Source organism: Carlito syrichta, unplaced genomic scaffold, assembly GCF_000164805.1.
Source record: "Carlito syrichta isolate Samal-C Ts95f unplaced genomic scaffold, Tarsius_syrichta-2.0.1 Scaffold308869, whole genome shotgun sequence".
Lineage (NCBI taxonomy): Eukaryota > Metazoa > Chordata > Mammalia > Primates > Tarsiidae > Carlito > Carlito syrichta.
This window is the reverse complement of record NW_007252965.1, coordinates 19,530-33,969: the sequence shown is the minus strand read 5'-3', so window position 1 is coordinate 33,969 and position 14,440 is coordinate 19,530. Positions and strand designations below refer to the sequence as shown.

The following is a 14,440-nucleotide window of genomic DNA, read 5'->3' as shown; positions in this document are numbered from 1 at the left end:
TATTGTAGAGATGAGGTCTCACTGCCTAGGTGGGTCTCAAACCCGCGGGCTCAGGCAATCCACTCACCTCAGCCTCCCAAAGGTGTGGGATTACAGGCTGAGCCACCGAGCCCGGCACTTTATGTATTAAACAATGTATTTTTTATTGTATTATTATTTAAGGTATTAAATAATTCATTAAAGAATATGAAAGTTCCTTTGGTTCTGCTTGGTTTGCTAAAGTGTAGGTTCAGTTGATGAGATTTAGTTGTTTTTAAAAAGCACCCTTAATACCTGTTGGATTTCTTTTATTTATTTATTTTTATTTTTTATTTTTTTTTTGAGTTGGAGTCTCACTCCAGACTGGAGTGCAGTGGCTGCTCCCGGCCACCGCAGCCTCGACCTGCTGGGCTCCAGCAATCCTTCCGCCTCAGCCTTCCAAGTAGCCAGAATTACAGGCATGCGCTACAATGTCCAGCTGATTTTTTTTTTTATTTATTGTAGAGATGAGGTCTCACTGCCCAGGCAGGTTTCGAACCCGCAGGCTCAGGCAATCCACTCACCTCAGCCTCCCAAAGGCGCGGGATTACAGGCCGAGCCACAGAGCCCAGCTACCTGTTTGGAATTCTGTAAGGAAGAACTAGCTAACTATAAGGAATCTGTAAGTATTTGTAAGAGTAATAGTTAATGAAATTTTACTGAGTAATTAAAGTATTAAAGGTAAAAAACCCATAAATTCTGTCATTTATCAGAATTTATAAACTCAAATGCCTTCTTGGGCCAGGCATCAGTAACAGCCAAGTATAAGTCAAAAGAGAAAACTGAGACCACAGTGACTGAGTCTAATGGCATTCACATTCAAGTTTTGTTTCATTTTTAAACATTGTGCCACATTTGTTCAGGCTGAATTCAGCTCTGGGGGGCACCTGTTTTGACCATTGAATTTCAGATTTTAAACCCTTAGAACCTTATGAAATATACTTGCATGCAGACCTGGTGTTTTGTAAAAGACAATAATATGAAACATTTTTTTAAATGAATACTAATGTACATCACAAACATTAGGAAATTTTTCAATGACTTCCAAAAGGCAGTCATGTCATTAAAGATATTCTAAGTTGGTTATCTCTCCTATTTTGTACTCTAAGATACATTTTTAAGCCGGGCTTGGTGGCTCAGCCTGTAATCCCGCGCTTTGGGAGGCTAAGGTGAGTGGATTGCCTGAGCCCGTGAGTTCGAGACCCACTTGGGCAACTTGGTGAGACCTCATCTCTACAATAAATCAAAAAAATTAGCCGGGCGTGGTAGCGTGTGCCTGTAGTTCCAGCTACTTGGAAGGCTGAGGTGGAAGGATCTCCGGAGCCCAGGAGGTTGAGGCTGTGGTGGCCGGGAGCGTGCCACTGCACTCCAGTCTGGGCAAGAGTGAGACTCCAACTCAAAAATAATAATAATAAAAGATTCATTTTTATGTCATAATATATAATCTTTTTAGGCTTCTAACAACTCTAGGAATTTAAGATTCCATGATGGATGAAACAAAATTCCTTCATACCAGTAACAACTATGTAGCCATGAAATAATTTAATCATTACAAAAACACTGAAAATTGTTTCTTTTCTTTTTTTTTTTTTTTTTTTTTGAGTTGGAGTCTCACTCTGTTGCCCAGACTGGAGTACAGTGGCCGCTCCCGGCCACCGCAGCCTCAACCTGCTGGGCTTCAGCGATCCTTCCGCCTCAGCCTTCCAAGTAGTCAGAATTACAGGCATGCGCTACCACGCCCGGCTGATTTTTTGATTTATTGGAGAGATGAGGTCTCGCTGCCCAGGCGGGTCTCGAACCTGAGGGCTCAGGCAATCCACTCACCTCAGCCTCCCAAAGGCGCGGGATCACAGGCTGAGCCACCGAGCCCGGCTTGAAAATTGTTTCGTTCACTGCTAAAATGTTTGGGCTAAATGTTTTGACTGAAAAACTTAATTTACATTTTTGACGTGATATGATGCAGCCTCTAGCCCACTGAAACATCTATTAACCATGGTTTTAAAAATATTTTAAAATAAAATAACAACTCCACTGTTATTGAGCTCTTTCTAGATGTTCTCTAATAAATATACTTTTAAAGGACTATATTTATTTATTTGTTTGTTAATTTAATTTTTTTTTTTTGAGTCCGAGTTCCACTCAACCACACCCAGTCAAAAGGTTATATTTAAGTGAACAATATCCAATGCTCCCAAAGTCCAAAGTAATCTCTTCTTCTACTAGTTTCCCTAGCATGCCATTATTATTGGTTTATGATATCAAGCTTATCCTATTTTCGATATCTTTTATCTTCTCTATAATACTTTAAACTATGTAATGGCTGAAATCATGCATTATTAATCGTTTTTTCCCTAACAATAAGCATTTTATACTCACACAGAAGGTGTTCATAAAATAAAATAATCTAAGACAAACTGTCTTTTTCCCAGGATAACAATGATGATCTCAAGTTAAATTCTTTCCAATTCTAACACAAATTGAACTTTTCCATAATTGAAATTATTATGCTTTTCAAAATTCTCTAAAATTCAGAGAAGCTCTCAGCATTAGTAACTGGTTATGTTAATATTTAAGCAATTGTATTATTAGATAAACACTACAATAACTTTATAATCTTTCAAGAAAATACAACTTTAAGGATGTTACATAAGCCTGAGCTTAGTTTTCAACATTTATTTGAGAGAAAGATGATTACGTTTTTGGAAAGGATTATTTATAATTATTAAGTCTTACCTGAGGATTCCAACTTGGATCTAACTTTTTAACTACTGCAATGTATTCCTCCATTGCTTGGCGGGGGCTTGAGTCACCCAGTGCTTTCCATGCTTCCCTACAGTGTAGAATATCCAAAATGACCTGTCATTAACTATATAAATAACACAAACAGCATTTTTCTTTTTATTATTAAAAAATGGTTATACACATTTCAAGGGTCTGGGGATACAGAGAAAATAAGCTATGCATAGAGGAGGAGTTCTCTCTCTTTTTTGCATTTACATTGGTCTACGGCAATACAGACCTTATCATCCCACCTAAGAGGCCCTTTTAGATATTTTTCCCTAATTACCCTCTGCCATGAAATTTTAATAGCACAGATATATTGCATATCTGTTGTATTCTGGAAAACCACAAACCACTATAATCTAAAATTTTATTACTCCCGAAAACCCAATTTTCATCCTGTTGAGAATGTATGGTCTACAGACTAATAGAGTTCATTCTCATTTTATGAATTAACTGTGCTTATATGGATTATAATAGTATGAAAACTAATCATCACACAAAAACAATATTTCCTATGATAATCCATCAAACTTCTTACTTAAGATATGAGAGGCCCGGCTCAGTGGCTCAGTCTGTAATCCCAGTACTCTGTGAGGCCGAGGCGAGCGAATTGCCTGAGCCCATGGGTTAGAGACCAGACCAGGCAACTTAGCGAGACTTTGCCCCTACAATAAATTTTTTTTTAAAAAATATGCCAGGGGCAGTGGTGTGAGTCTGTGGTCCTGACTACTTGGAAAGCTGAGGCAGAGGATCGCCAGAGCCCAACACTGCGTGCCACTGCACTCCAGCCTGGGCAACAGAGTGAGACTCCAACACACACACACACACACACACACACACACACACACACACACACACAGTTATGAGAAATCCACCTTCCCTTTCTGCTGTTAGAGACTCCAACACACACACACACACACAGATATGAGAAATCCACCTTCCCTTTCTGCTGTTATCCCATCTATAAGCTACCAGTAGCCAATCCTGAGGCCTTGTCAGGGACTTCAAAAGTGAAGGATGGTGAGGGCAGAAATAAGAATACTACCAGGCACAGTGGCTCATACCTGTAATCTTGGCACTTAGAGAGGCCAAGGAAGGAGTATTGCTTGAGCCCAGGAGTTTGACACCAACCTAGGTACCATAGCAAAATCTACAAAAAAAATCAAAAACTTGGCCAGCCATGGTGGTATGTGCCTATAGTCCCCACTACTAAGGAAGCTGAAGTGGAAGGAGCGCCTGAGCCCAGAAGGTTAAGGCTGCACTGAGTTGTGATCGTGTCATTGCACTCCAATCTGGGTGACTCGGTGAGACCCTGACCCAAAAACAAAAACAAAAAGAAAGAATACTAATGAGTAAGAAGGTAGGGACTTCCGACAGTATAAATATCAAAAATAACATTTTCAGCCTGAGCCCCCTTTTGGGTCATCCCTTTCTTTTTTTCCTGATGGATGCCAGGATAGGCCTCCTTCTTAGTTTTTTCTGCCAATTCCTTCTAATTCCAACCAGAGTTTCTCGATATCCTTGATCTACTATAAAAAAGAACTCAGCCTCAGTTTTTTCACTACTTGCCCGCTCCTATGATGAACATAACATCTTTCTGGAGTTTTCCAAATTTATTTTCACTAAATCTCTTGAGAGTTACTTGTATACATCGCAACATCTCATCCCTATATTTATCAGATTATACAAACTCAAGAAATTTATCACCAGTACTATCATATAATCACCAGTACTATCATATATAATTTATCACCAGTACTATCACAAGAGGTGATAAATTCAGATTTCCCAGTAAGGTTTTTTTCTGGTTTTTTTTTTTTGAGTTGGAGTCTCACTCTGTCGCCCAGGCTGGAGTGCAGTGGCACACTACTCACAGTCATCCCAGCATCAGCCTGCTGCTGGGCTCCCACGATCCTTCCGCCTTGGCCTTCCAAGTAGCCAGAACTACAGGCACGCTATACCACGCCTGGCTAATTTTTGATTTATTGTAGAGACAAGGTCTCACCAAGTTGCCCGGGCTGGTCTCGAACCCTCAGGATCAGGCAATCCACTCGCCTCAGCCTCCCAAAGTGCTGGAATTACAGGCTGAGCCACCGAGCCTGGCCTCCCAGTAATGTTTTATGGCTTTCTTCTCCTAGACCAGGAGTCAATCAAGATTCACACATAGCATTGAGTTTCATGCATCTTTAGTCTTTTTGTTGATACTTTTTAAAAATCCAAACCAACTATTTTATAAAATCTCCCCCAATTTGAATTTGTCTGATTGTTTCCTCACCTACATAGTGTTCTTGCCAAAATAATTAAACATAATTAGAATCAGGTTAAATAGTTCAGCAAGAACAATATATAAGTGACATGTTATTTACGATGCAGCACATTGGGAGTGCATGATGTCAGTCTGTCCCATCATCAATAAGACCGATGACTTGGTTAAAAGTAGTATTCTGCCAGGTTTGTCCTATATATACATATATATACATATATATATATATCTATATATAGATATATATAGTTTTTTTTTGTTTTTTTTTTAAGTCAGGGTCTCATTCTGTCACCCAGGCTGAAGTGCAGTGGCATAATCACAGCTCATTGCAGCCTTGACCTCCTGGGCTCAGGTGATCTTTCTGCCTCAGCATCCCAAGTAGCTGGGACTATAGGCACATGCCACCACACTCAGATAATTTCTGTGTTTTATTTTTGTAGAGACAAGGTTTCATGATGTTGCCCAGGCTGGTCTTGAACTCCTAGGCTCAAGCAACTCTCCTGCCTCAGTCTCCCAAAATGCTGGAATTATAAGCATGAGTCACTGTGCCTGGCCTCTCTCCCTCATAGTTAATAAGTAGACCAGCCTGTAACCTACAGTTTTATTCTCCAATAGTTTTGTTTTTTTTTTTTTTGAGTTGGAGTCTCACTCTGTCTCCCAGACTGGAGTACAGTGGCCGCTCCTGGCTACTGCAGCCTCGACCTGCTAGGCTCCGGCAATCCTTCCACCTCAGCCTCCAAGTAGCTGGAACTACAGGCGTGTACTACCACGCCTGGCTAATTTTTGATTTACTGTAGAGATGAGGTCTCGCCAAGTTGCCCAGGCAGGTCTCGAACCTGAAGCCTCAGGTAATCCATTCACCTCAGCCTCCCAAAGTGCTGGGATTACAGGCTGAGCCACCAAGCCCGGCTTTCCAATAGTTTTTCACCTAATGTTTTAGCATGCCTTGATGATTCTTGTCTGAGTTAATTATCATTATGATGGCTATAAAATCTAAACTTTTTTAATTGCTAAAAACAATGGAGAAATTGGCAATGCATAGGGGAAAAATAAAATTTCATAAATTAAAACAAAAAAAATTACAGTAAAAGTAACATCAGATGTTCTTAAGAACAGTAATAAAATGCCAGTCAGAAAGCTGTTAGCATTAACCAAAAAACTTGTGCCACAATGTAAACAATGCACCGCTTCCTTCACTGAGAATGTTCTATACAAAAAAATGTCAGCTGCACTAAACAGTGCAGCTAGTGACATAAGTGATTTACATCTGGGTTCAAGTTCTATACCTCCTTACAGTTGGGTAACAAGCAGTTGGCAGACAGAGGACACTTGTTCACATTTTGCATAGGACCACCCTAGACTGTAAAATCAGAGTCCGTCTTTTAGTACTTTTCTCTTACAACCATATTTTATCCTTTTTTTTAGCTCTTCATCTATTCTTCTTTTAATTCTAGAGCTGGTGCTCCAATATCTTCCCTTCTATAACTAAGACTCCCTATTGCACGCAATTTCTCTTTTTTCACTTAGACAAGGTAAGAGAAGGCCTCATAAATGATAAGAAATTTCAGAATTATAAGTTTAAAAAATCGGTAAAGTATAATCTTTTTTATGTATTCAGAGAAAAAGTGGACTCAGTATCTGGGTTTTTTGTTTGTTTGTTTGTTTCCTTTTCTTCCCAAGAGATTATTATAAGTATGTATTAACTGTGGGATAGATGGGGCAAGAAATATCAGAATACTGAGAGACAAAGAGAGAAAATGGGGACAGGGAGGAGAAGAGTGATAAATGAGGATTTATGCTGCTCTTCTTCCCTTATCCTTCTGGCCTTCTCCAGAGATCCCTCCAGAGGGAAGAAGTGGTGACCCTAACGGGTTGAATGATAAGTGAGGAAAATCTCAAGCACTAGCTCTTACGGTTACTCTCTTAAATATTAACGTGGAAGAAATGTACGTCTGTTGTGAACTACTTATATGTCAACATCCTGGCATAAGAATCCTTTAGGAGACTTAGCTAAAAGCAGATTCTTTTAATCCCTCTCCCAATTGCCTGTCATTAGCACAGTCTACAGCAGAGAGAGATTAATATAAAAATAATTCTTTAATCGACTCACTACTTTCTAATTCCTAAACACCTAAACCATTTCCAATAACCTCATTAAAAATTCAAAGAATTTCTTACCATTTTTGTTTTCCTTCAAAATCAAAGAAGCTTGGCTTAGGAGTATTGCAATGTCCAACTTTGACCTAAAGAAGGGGGGAAAAATTCAATAACTTATTTTTCAAAGAAATGTTGAGGACATTTTTTCTTTTTAAATATAGTATGCATATTTAGTAAGTATAGGTTAGAAAATAATTGAACTTACGTAATAACAAAATTTAACATTCTTTATAAAAGCAAAGAAAAAAACCCAAACAGATCAAATTTTACATACAGGCTACTTTGGCTCACTGCAAAAAATAAGTTATCTAATACAGTTATACATAAAAAATATGAGTGACAAACAGTTACATTCCTAAGTTAGTAAACAAATTGTATATGAGAAAAAAGTCAATATATTATTTATGAATATCAATATAGTATGTATTCTTTATTACAATTTATAATATAAAAGAATTTTTTTAAAAGCAGGATTTATTGAGAAGACAGAAAGGCTCACACAGTGGAAGGGGACCCGAAGAGGTTGCCCTAGATGAATTTTTAAATATGCAATTAACAAGCTTTAAAGTTCAGTTTATCAGAATTCATACTGTTTCTTCATGCTGATTTTCATAATGCTATTAGCATTATTATCTCTCCAAAATTCCAAGATAAAGTGTACTATTTTTAAAGTGCCTTATTATGAAACTCATCAATATAAATTTGGATGCCAAAAGCCATGCAAAAACATTTCAAGGGTTCTCAACAATAAAAATTATATTTTTCCACAATAATCTATTTTGTGGTCAATACTTATTTTTAATCAAGTGACATTTGTAGTTAAACTATACAGTGATTATTTTCATTGTGAATAACCACAAATGAAATCTGCACAAGTACAGAATTCACTCTGACAGTCCGATTCCCACTGTCGGAAGTAACCTCCCTTCCTTCTGAACTCTGACAGTACTTACTCTACCTTTTATGGCATTTTTCACTTTTCTACCCTGTGTTAGAAAGTGTTGTTAAAAAGTCTTGTCTTTCTCTTAGAATAGAGCCTCTAACTGTCCTTAACTTCCCACAGCACCTGACTACTTCTCAGGGCTCTTTCCATTACCTCCTTATTACTCTTACAGGCTTGACTTTCACTAAAATCTTACTAATGCCTTCATCTAACCAGACTGATCTACTCAGTGCCTTAGAGATATTTAGTTTGGTGTTTTGTTCATTATTTCACTTACCCAAAATGCCACCTCCTCATCCCACAACTTTTCAAAATGCTATAACCTCCTTCCAGTCCAACTCAAAGTCCAGGTTCTAAGAACCCTTTCAGTCGACAATGATTTCATCTACCTCGGAATTCATAACAATTATCACCTCTATCCCTTACTTAGCAATGAATCACATGGCCATCTGACTGTATTAAAATGTGCAATTACATAGGAGCAGGCCTGTTATGATGGGATGGAAGGAAGGAAGGGTGAGAGAGAAGGAGCTACAGTTCCTGAACAATCACCACAGACCAAATGCTTCTCATAGGTATCTCAAATGAGCCACACGATAATCCTGCTAGGCACACCATTACAAACTCGCTTTACAAATGAGGACAGAGAAGTGCAGGAGGGTTGTCTTAGTGCAACGTTAGTAAATCCTGAATTAGTAGTAAGAATTTAAGTCCAGGACTGTTTGACTCTAAGGTTCAATATTCCTATACTACACTATTCTGCCTGAGCTTCAGTTCTGGCCCTTCTAAAATCACATGAACTACTAGATTGTTAAAAATATAAAATGAGATCAACCATACCAACTATAAGATATCATAAAAATAAATAGAGGTAGCCGGGTTCAGTGGCTCTGCCTGTAATCCCGCGCTTTGGAAGGCTGAGGTGAGTGGATCGCCTGAGCCCGCGGGTTTGAGACCCACCTGGGCAACTTGGCAAGACCTCATCTCTACAATAAATCAAAAAATTAGCTGGGCGTGGTAGCGTGCGCCTGTAGTTCCAGCAACTTGGAAGGCTGAGGCGGAAGGATCGCCGGAGCCCAGCAGGTCGTGGCAGCAGTGGCCGGGAGCGTGCCACTGCACTCCAATCTGGGCGACAGAGTGAGACTCCAATTCAAAAAATAAATAAATAAATAAGCAGAGGTTATTACTAATTTTGCTTTTTATCCAGACACCATCCAGGAGCCAGAACAAGTGACAATCTCTGTTCTCTATTTCTCCTATAATAATGGAAGTCTCCACAGGGCAGATGGTCATCCAGGTAAATGTTACACGTGGCCACACAACTTCTGCCTTGGTTCTGGGGACTGGATATGTATAACAGTGATACAAATACTTTCCTTAAAAAGAAAAGGTGTGGCCAGGCACAGTGATTCAGCCTATAATCCCAGCACTTTGGGAGGCCAAGGTGAGAGGATTGCCTGAGCCCGGGGAGTTCAAGACCAGCCTGGGCAACTTGGGGAAGCCTCGTCTCTACAATAAATCACAAAAACTAGCTGGGCATGGTGGCATGCATCTGTAGTTCCAGTTACTCAGAAGGCTAAGGTAGAAGGATTGCCTAAGCCCAGCAGGTCGAGGCTGCAGTGGCCATGAGTGTGTCACTGCACTCCAGCCTGGGTGACAAGAGTGAGACTCCAACTTAAAAAAAAGAAAAAGAAAGAAAAGGTATTTGTCTTCCCCCCTCCCTTGCTCTGGCCAGAACATGCATGTGGTGACAGTGTGCCACTTCTGACCATGAAAAAGGAACTGCCGGGCTCGGTGGCTCAGCCTGTAATCCCGCGCCTTTGGGAGGCTGAGGTGAGTGGATTGCCTGAGCCCGTGGGTTCGAGACCCGCCTGGGCAGCGAGACCTCATCTCTACAGTAAATCAAAAAATCAGCCGGGCGTGGTAGCGCATGCCTGTAATTCCAGCTACTCGGAAGGCTGAGGCGGAAGGATCGCCGGAGGCCAGGAGGTCGAGGCTGCGGTGGCCGGGAGCGGCCACTGCACTCCAGTCTGGGTGACCGAGTGAGACTCCAACACACACACACACACAAAAAAAGGAACTAAGGGCAATAGTTCCCAAATTTTTGGTCTTATGATTGCTTTATATCCTTAGGAATTAATAACCCCAAAGAGCTATCTTTTGTGAGTTATATCTAGTGATATTTATCCTATTAGAAGTGAAAACAGACATTTTAAAATAATGTATTCTTTCACTTAAAAATAATAAATCCATTACATACTAACATAAATGAGATTTTATGAAAAATAACTACATATTCTAAACAAAAATGTGATAAGAGTGGCACTGTATTACATTTGTAAGCATCTGGCTTAGTAGAAGCCAGCTATATTCTACTAGCTACTTCTGCATCCAATCTACTGTAATATGTAGCTTGGGTTGACATATACGAAGAAAATTCGGCTTCACACAGATATGTTGTTAGAAGAGAGAGAAAAGCAGTATGTCCCCTACATACAAACGAGCTCCATTCCAAGAGCATGTTCATATGTCCGATTTGTTCATAAGTTGAACAAAGTTAGCCTAGGTACCCAGCTAACACAATTGGCTATATAGTACTGTACTGTAATAGGTTTATAATACTTCTCACACAAATAACACATTAAAAAAACACAAAAAGATGAAAATATGTTTAAAATCTTACACTATACACGAAAGCACAACCACTTATAGAGGATGCATGCGATGACAATGTACACCAGATGTATGAACTAGTTTACATGATTATACATGTGAACACATATTCACATCTTTGAAAGTTTGCAACTTGAAAGTCTGTATGTAGGGGAGTTACTGTACTTTAATAGCATTTCCAGGTAATTGTGGATACTTTCGATACTAAACCAAAACCCAACAAATAGTCATTTCTCTAAGGTTAGTTGCAATGAGGAGTCTGAACTCACATCAATGATTTTTTCCTACTGTTTTTTTTTTTTTGCGTTGGAGTCTCACTTTGTCGCCCAGACTGGAGTGCAGTGGCCGCTTCCAGCCACCACAGCCTCGACCTGCTGGGCTCCGGCGATCCTTCCGCCTCCGCCTTCCAAGTAGCCAGAATTATAGGCATGCGCTACCAAGCCCGGCTGATTTTTTGATTTATTGTAGAGATGGGGTCTCGCCTGCCCAGGCAGATCTCGAACCCGCGGGCTCAGGCAATCCACTCACCTCAGCCTCCCAAAGGCGCAGGATTACAGGCTGAGCCACTGAGCCCAGCTTTTTCCTACTGTTAAAACTGAAATCCATGAGTTTGACTTGTACTTTGAATGCACCTTTAACTCACACTTGATATGTAACATCATTCCATGAAATACTTAGAAAATATAGTTTACTGAGTCATGTACATTTTTCAAATGCTGACACGTTTCATTATACAATAGCAAAAGTTCACATTCATTACTGTCACCACTCATCTCACCAAAAAAAGTTTTTAAATACTGGAAAGTTGTCAAAGTCATGGTGGCAGATACAGATTTTCTAAACTCATTTTCACTTGAAGTCTCAAATGTTATCATTGGCAACAAATACTTTCAGTTGTTTTCCTTGAAGTGACAAGCTCATTTTGTTCATTTCAAGAAACTATCTGCCAAATACTCAAATTTGAATGGGCGTAGTTATCTGTGAGTTAAGTAAAAATGACACTCCATGGAAAAGAAGTAGATTGTTCATTTTGCAACTCAGAAATTACACAAGGATTTTCCTCAAAATAACTATCCAGTCTGCAGAAGTGCTTTGTGAGTACCTCCCATCTCATCACACAATATTCAAAAGATTTATACTCAAGGGTTAATATTTAATAAAAATAAATACTGTTCCATCAAAGACCTTTTTAAGTGAATGTGGCATTTTTTACTTTACTCTGAGAAGTAGTAAGAAAATATGACGGCTTACAGCTTGCTGCCACTGCCTTGATTCGTGCTAAGGCATCAGCAGTGTTATCTACCATAAAAGCACAGGAAAAAGGTAAATAGTATCTTAGTATATTATGAAAGTAGTTTGACCTTATGGATCCCCTGAGAGTCTCAGGGATTCACAGGAGCACATGAATCACAATGCCTTAGGGGACATCTCAGGCACAAAACTGAAAAGCCTAAGCCCCTGGGAGATTTCCCGATGCAGAGCCACCCTACCGGCCCTAGATCACCCATCTCCAGACCATCATGTGAGATGACAATAAAGGTTTAGCAGCTGACCCTGTATCCTGACACAGAAGCTTTTATAATTCCTAAATACAAAGGATAGTTCTGGATTCAGAAAGGTTGAGAAATTAAAACTGCAGAATTTTAGGTCATCATGAACAGCAGTTTTCAAATCACTAGATAATGAACCACATAAAATGCACCACGGTGACAGGGCATCTAAACTCTGTTCTCTCTGATCTATGTATAATATATCCAGGGCCTTCCAAGAATATATCAACAAAGGTTACCATGGCAGATGCCAGTGCATCAAGTGTGCCCAGGTTCAAGTAGGAAGACATGCTGAGTATCCTCAGTTGTGTTAGTGCTAAAGGATGCTATAAAATGAAGTCAACAGGGACCCAAAATTGTCATCACCCTACAGTTTTCATAGGTGTCAGTTATCTTTTGCTTGGGAGAGTATAGGCTGATGTACAGAGGGATCTTATTGAAACGTCATTAAAAGATTATTTTGGAGCTGGCTTGATGGCTCAGCCTGTAATCCCGCGTCTTGGGAAGCCAAGGTGAGTGTACTGCCTGAGCCCGCGGGTTTGAGACCCAACTGGGCAACTTGATGAGACCTCATCTCTACAATAAATCAAAAAAAATTAGCCAGGCGTGGTACCGCACGCCTGTAGCTCCAGCTACTTGAAAGGCTGAGGTAGAAGGATCACCAGAGCCCAGCAGGTTGAGCGTGCCACTGCACTCCAGTCTAGGTGACAGAGTGAGACTCCAACTCAAAAAAAAAAAATTATTTGAAGCCATAGGCTTATGAGATGATGCTAAATAAGTTTAGAGCTCTGCCTGAGAAAGTAAGATTCATATCTCAGCTTATTTTTATTATCTTCCTGCCAACAACTTTACCTCATTCAGCCTCAAAATAGGGTACTATTTGAGTACAAAATGTTTTTATGAGAAATTTTGACCCATGAAGAAATTTTATTGAACTTTCAACTTCATTATTCCATCAAAGATACTATTTTTAATGCCACCTCAGAATTATCTTAAAAATATTTAGGAGATTGATGAAAACTGTGGCCAAATGTCATATCTAAGCAAGCATAATCTTATTCTCTAATAATGCAGAATTTTATTTTCAGATACAGAATATCTCTAAACATCTAATGTCAAGTTCTTTTTTTTTTTTTGAGTTGGAGTCTCACTCTGTCAACCCAGATTGAAGCGCAGTGGCCACTCTCGGCCACTGTAGCCTTGACCTGCTGGGATCCGTTGATCCTTCCACCTCAGCCTTCCAAGTAACTGGAACTATAGGCACGTGCTACCACGCCTGGTTAATCTTTTATTTATTGTATAGATGAGTTCTCGCCAAGTTGCCCAGGCGGGTCTCGAACCCGCAGGCTCAGGCAATCCCAAATGTCAAGTTCTCGAAAGCATAAGGGACACTCCTCCTTCAGACTATCTGGATGACGTGAGTATACCTGAGACAGAAAGGTTGCTGGTTGACAGGTGACTGATGACTCAGAAATTGGGTATTTAATAATAATAATACTAATATCAATAAGCAAAGATACGCTCTTTCCAGGACATGTCTAGAAAGAAAAGAATGAGCCAGGCTCAGTGGCTCAGCCTGTAATCCCAGAGCTTTGGGAGGCTGAGATGAGTGGATTGCCTGAACCACAGGTTCGAGATCCGCCTGGGAAACTTGGCAAGACCTCATCTCTACAATAAATAAAAAAATTTGCCGGGCGTGGTAGCGCACACCTGTAGTTCCAGCTACTTGGAAGGCTGAGGCAGAAGGATCCCCAGAGCCCAGCAGGTCGAGACTGCAGTGGCCGCTCCTGGCCACTGCACTCCAGTCTGGGCGTCAGAGGTAGACTCCAACTCAAAAAAAGACTACATTGGGTTGCTGGACACGGTGGCTCACGCCTATAATCTCAGCACTTTGGAAGGCTGAGTTGAGAGGATTACCTGAATCCACGGGCTCGAGACCAGCCTGGGCAACTTAGCAAGACCTCATCTCTACAACAAATAAAAAAATTAACCGAGCGTGGTGGCGCCTGCCTGTAGTTCCATCTACTTGGTTTTTTTTTGGGGGGGGGGGTT

The 14,440-nt window shown here is 40.2% G+C and overlaps 1 protein-coding gene across 2 annotated transcripts in view; it reads right to left on the bottom strand.

The window, feature by feature from the left end:
- Positions 1-14,440, bottom strand: part of ACBD6 (acyl-CoA binding domain containing 6) — a 206,533-nt gene that overhangs the window by 188,765 nt on the left and 3,328 nt on the right. For both annotated transcript variants that reach the window (XM_008066240.1, XM_008066241.1), the window contains exons 2-3: positions 7,244-7,308; positions 2,752-2,848 (exon numbers count right to left, since the gene is read on the bottom strand). In XM_008066240.1, coding sequence (XP_008064431.1) covers positions 2,752-2,848; positions 7,244-7,308 — 162 coding nt within the window. The remainder of the gene's footprint in view (positions 1-2,751; positions 2,849-7,243; positions 7,309-14,440) is intronic.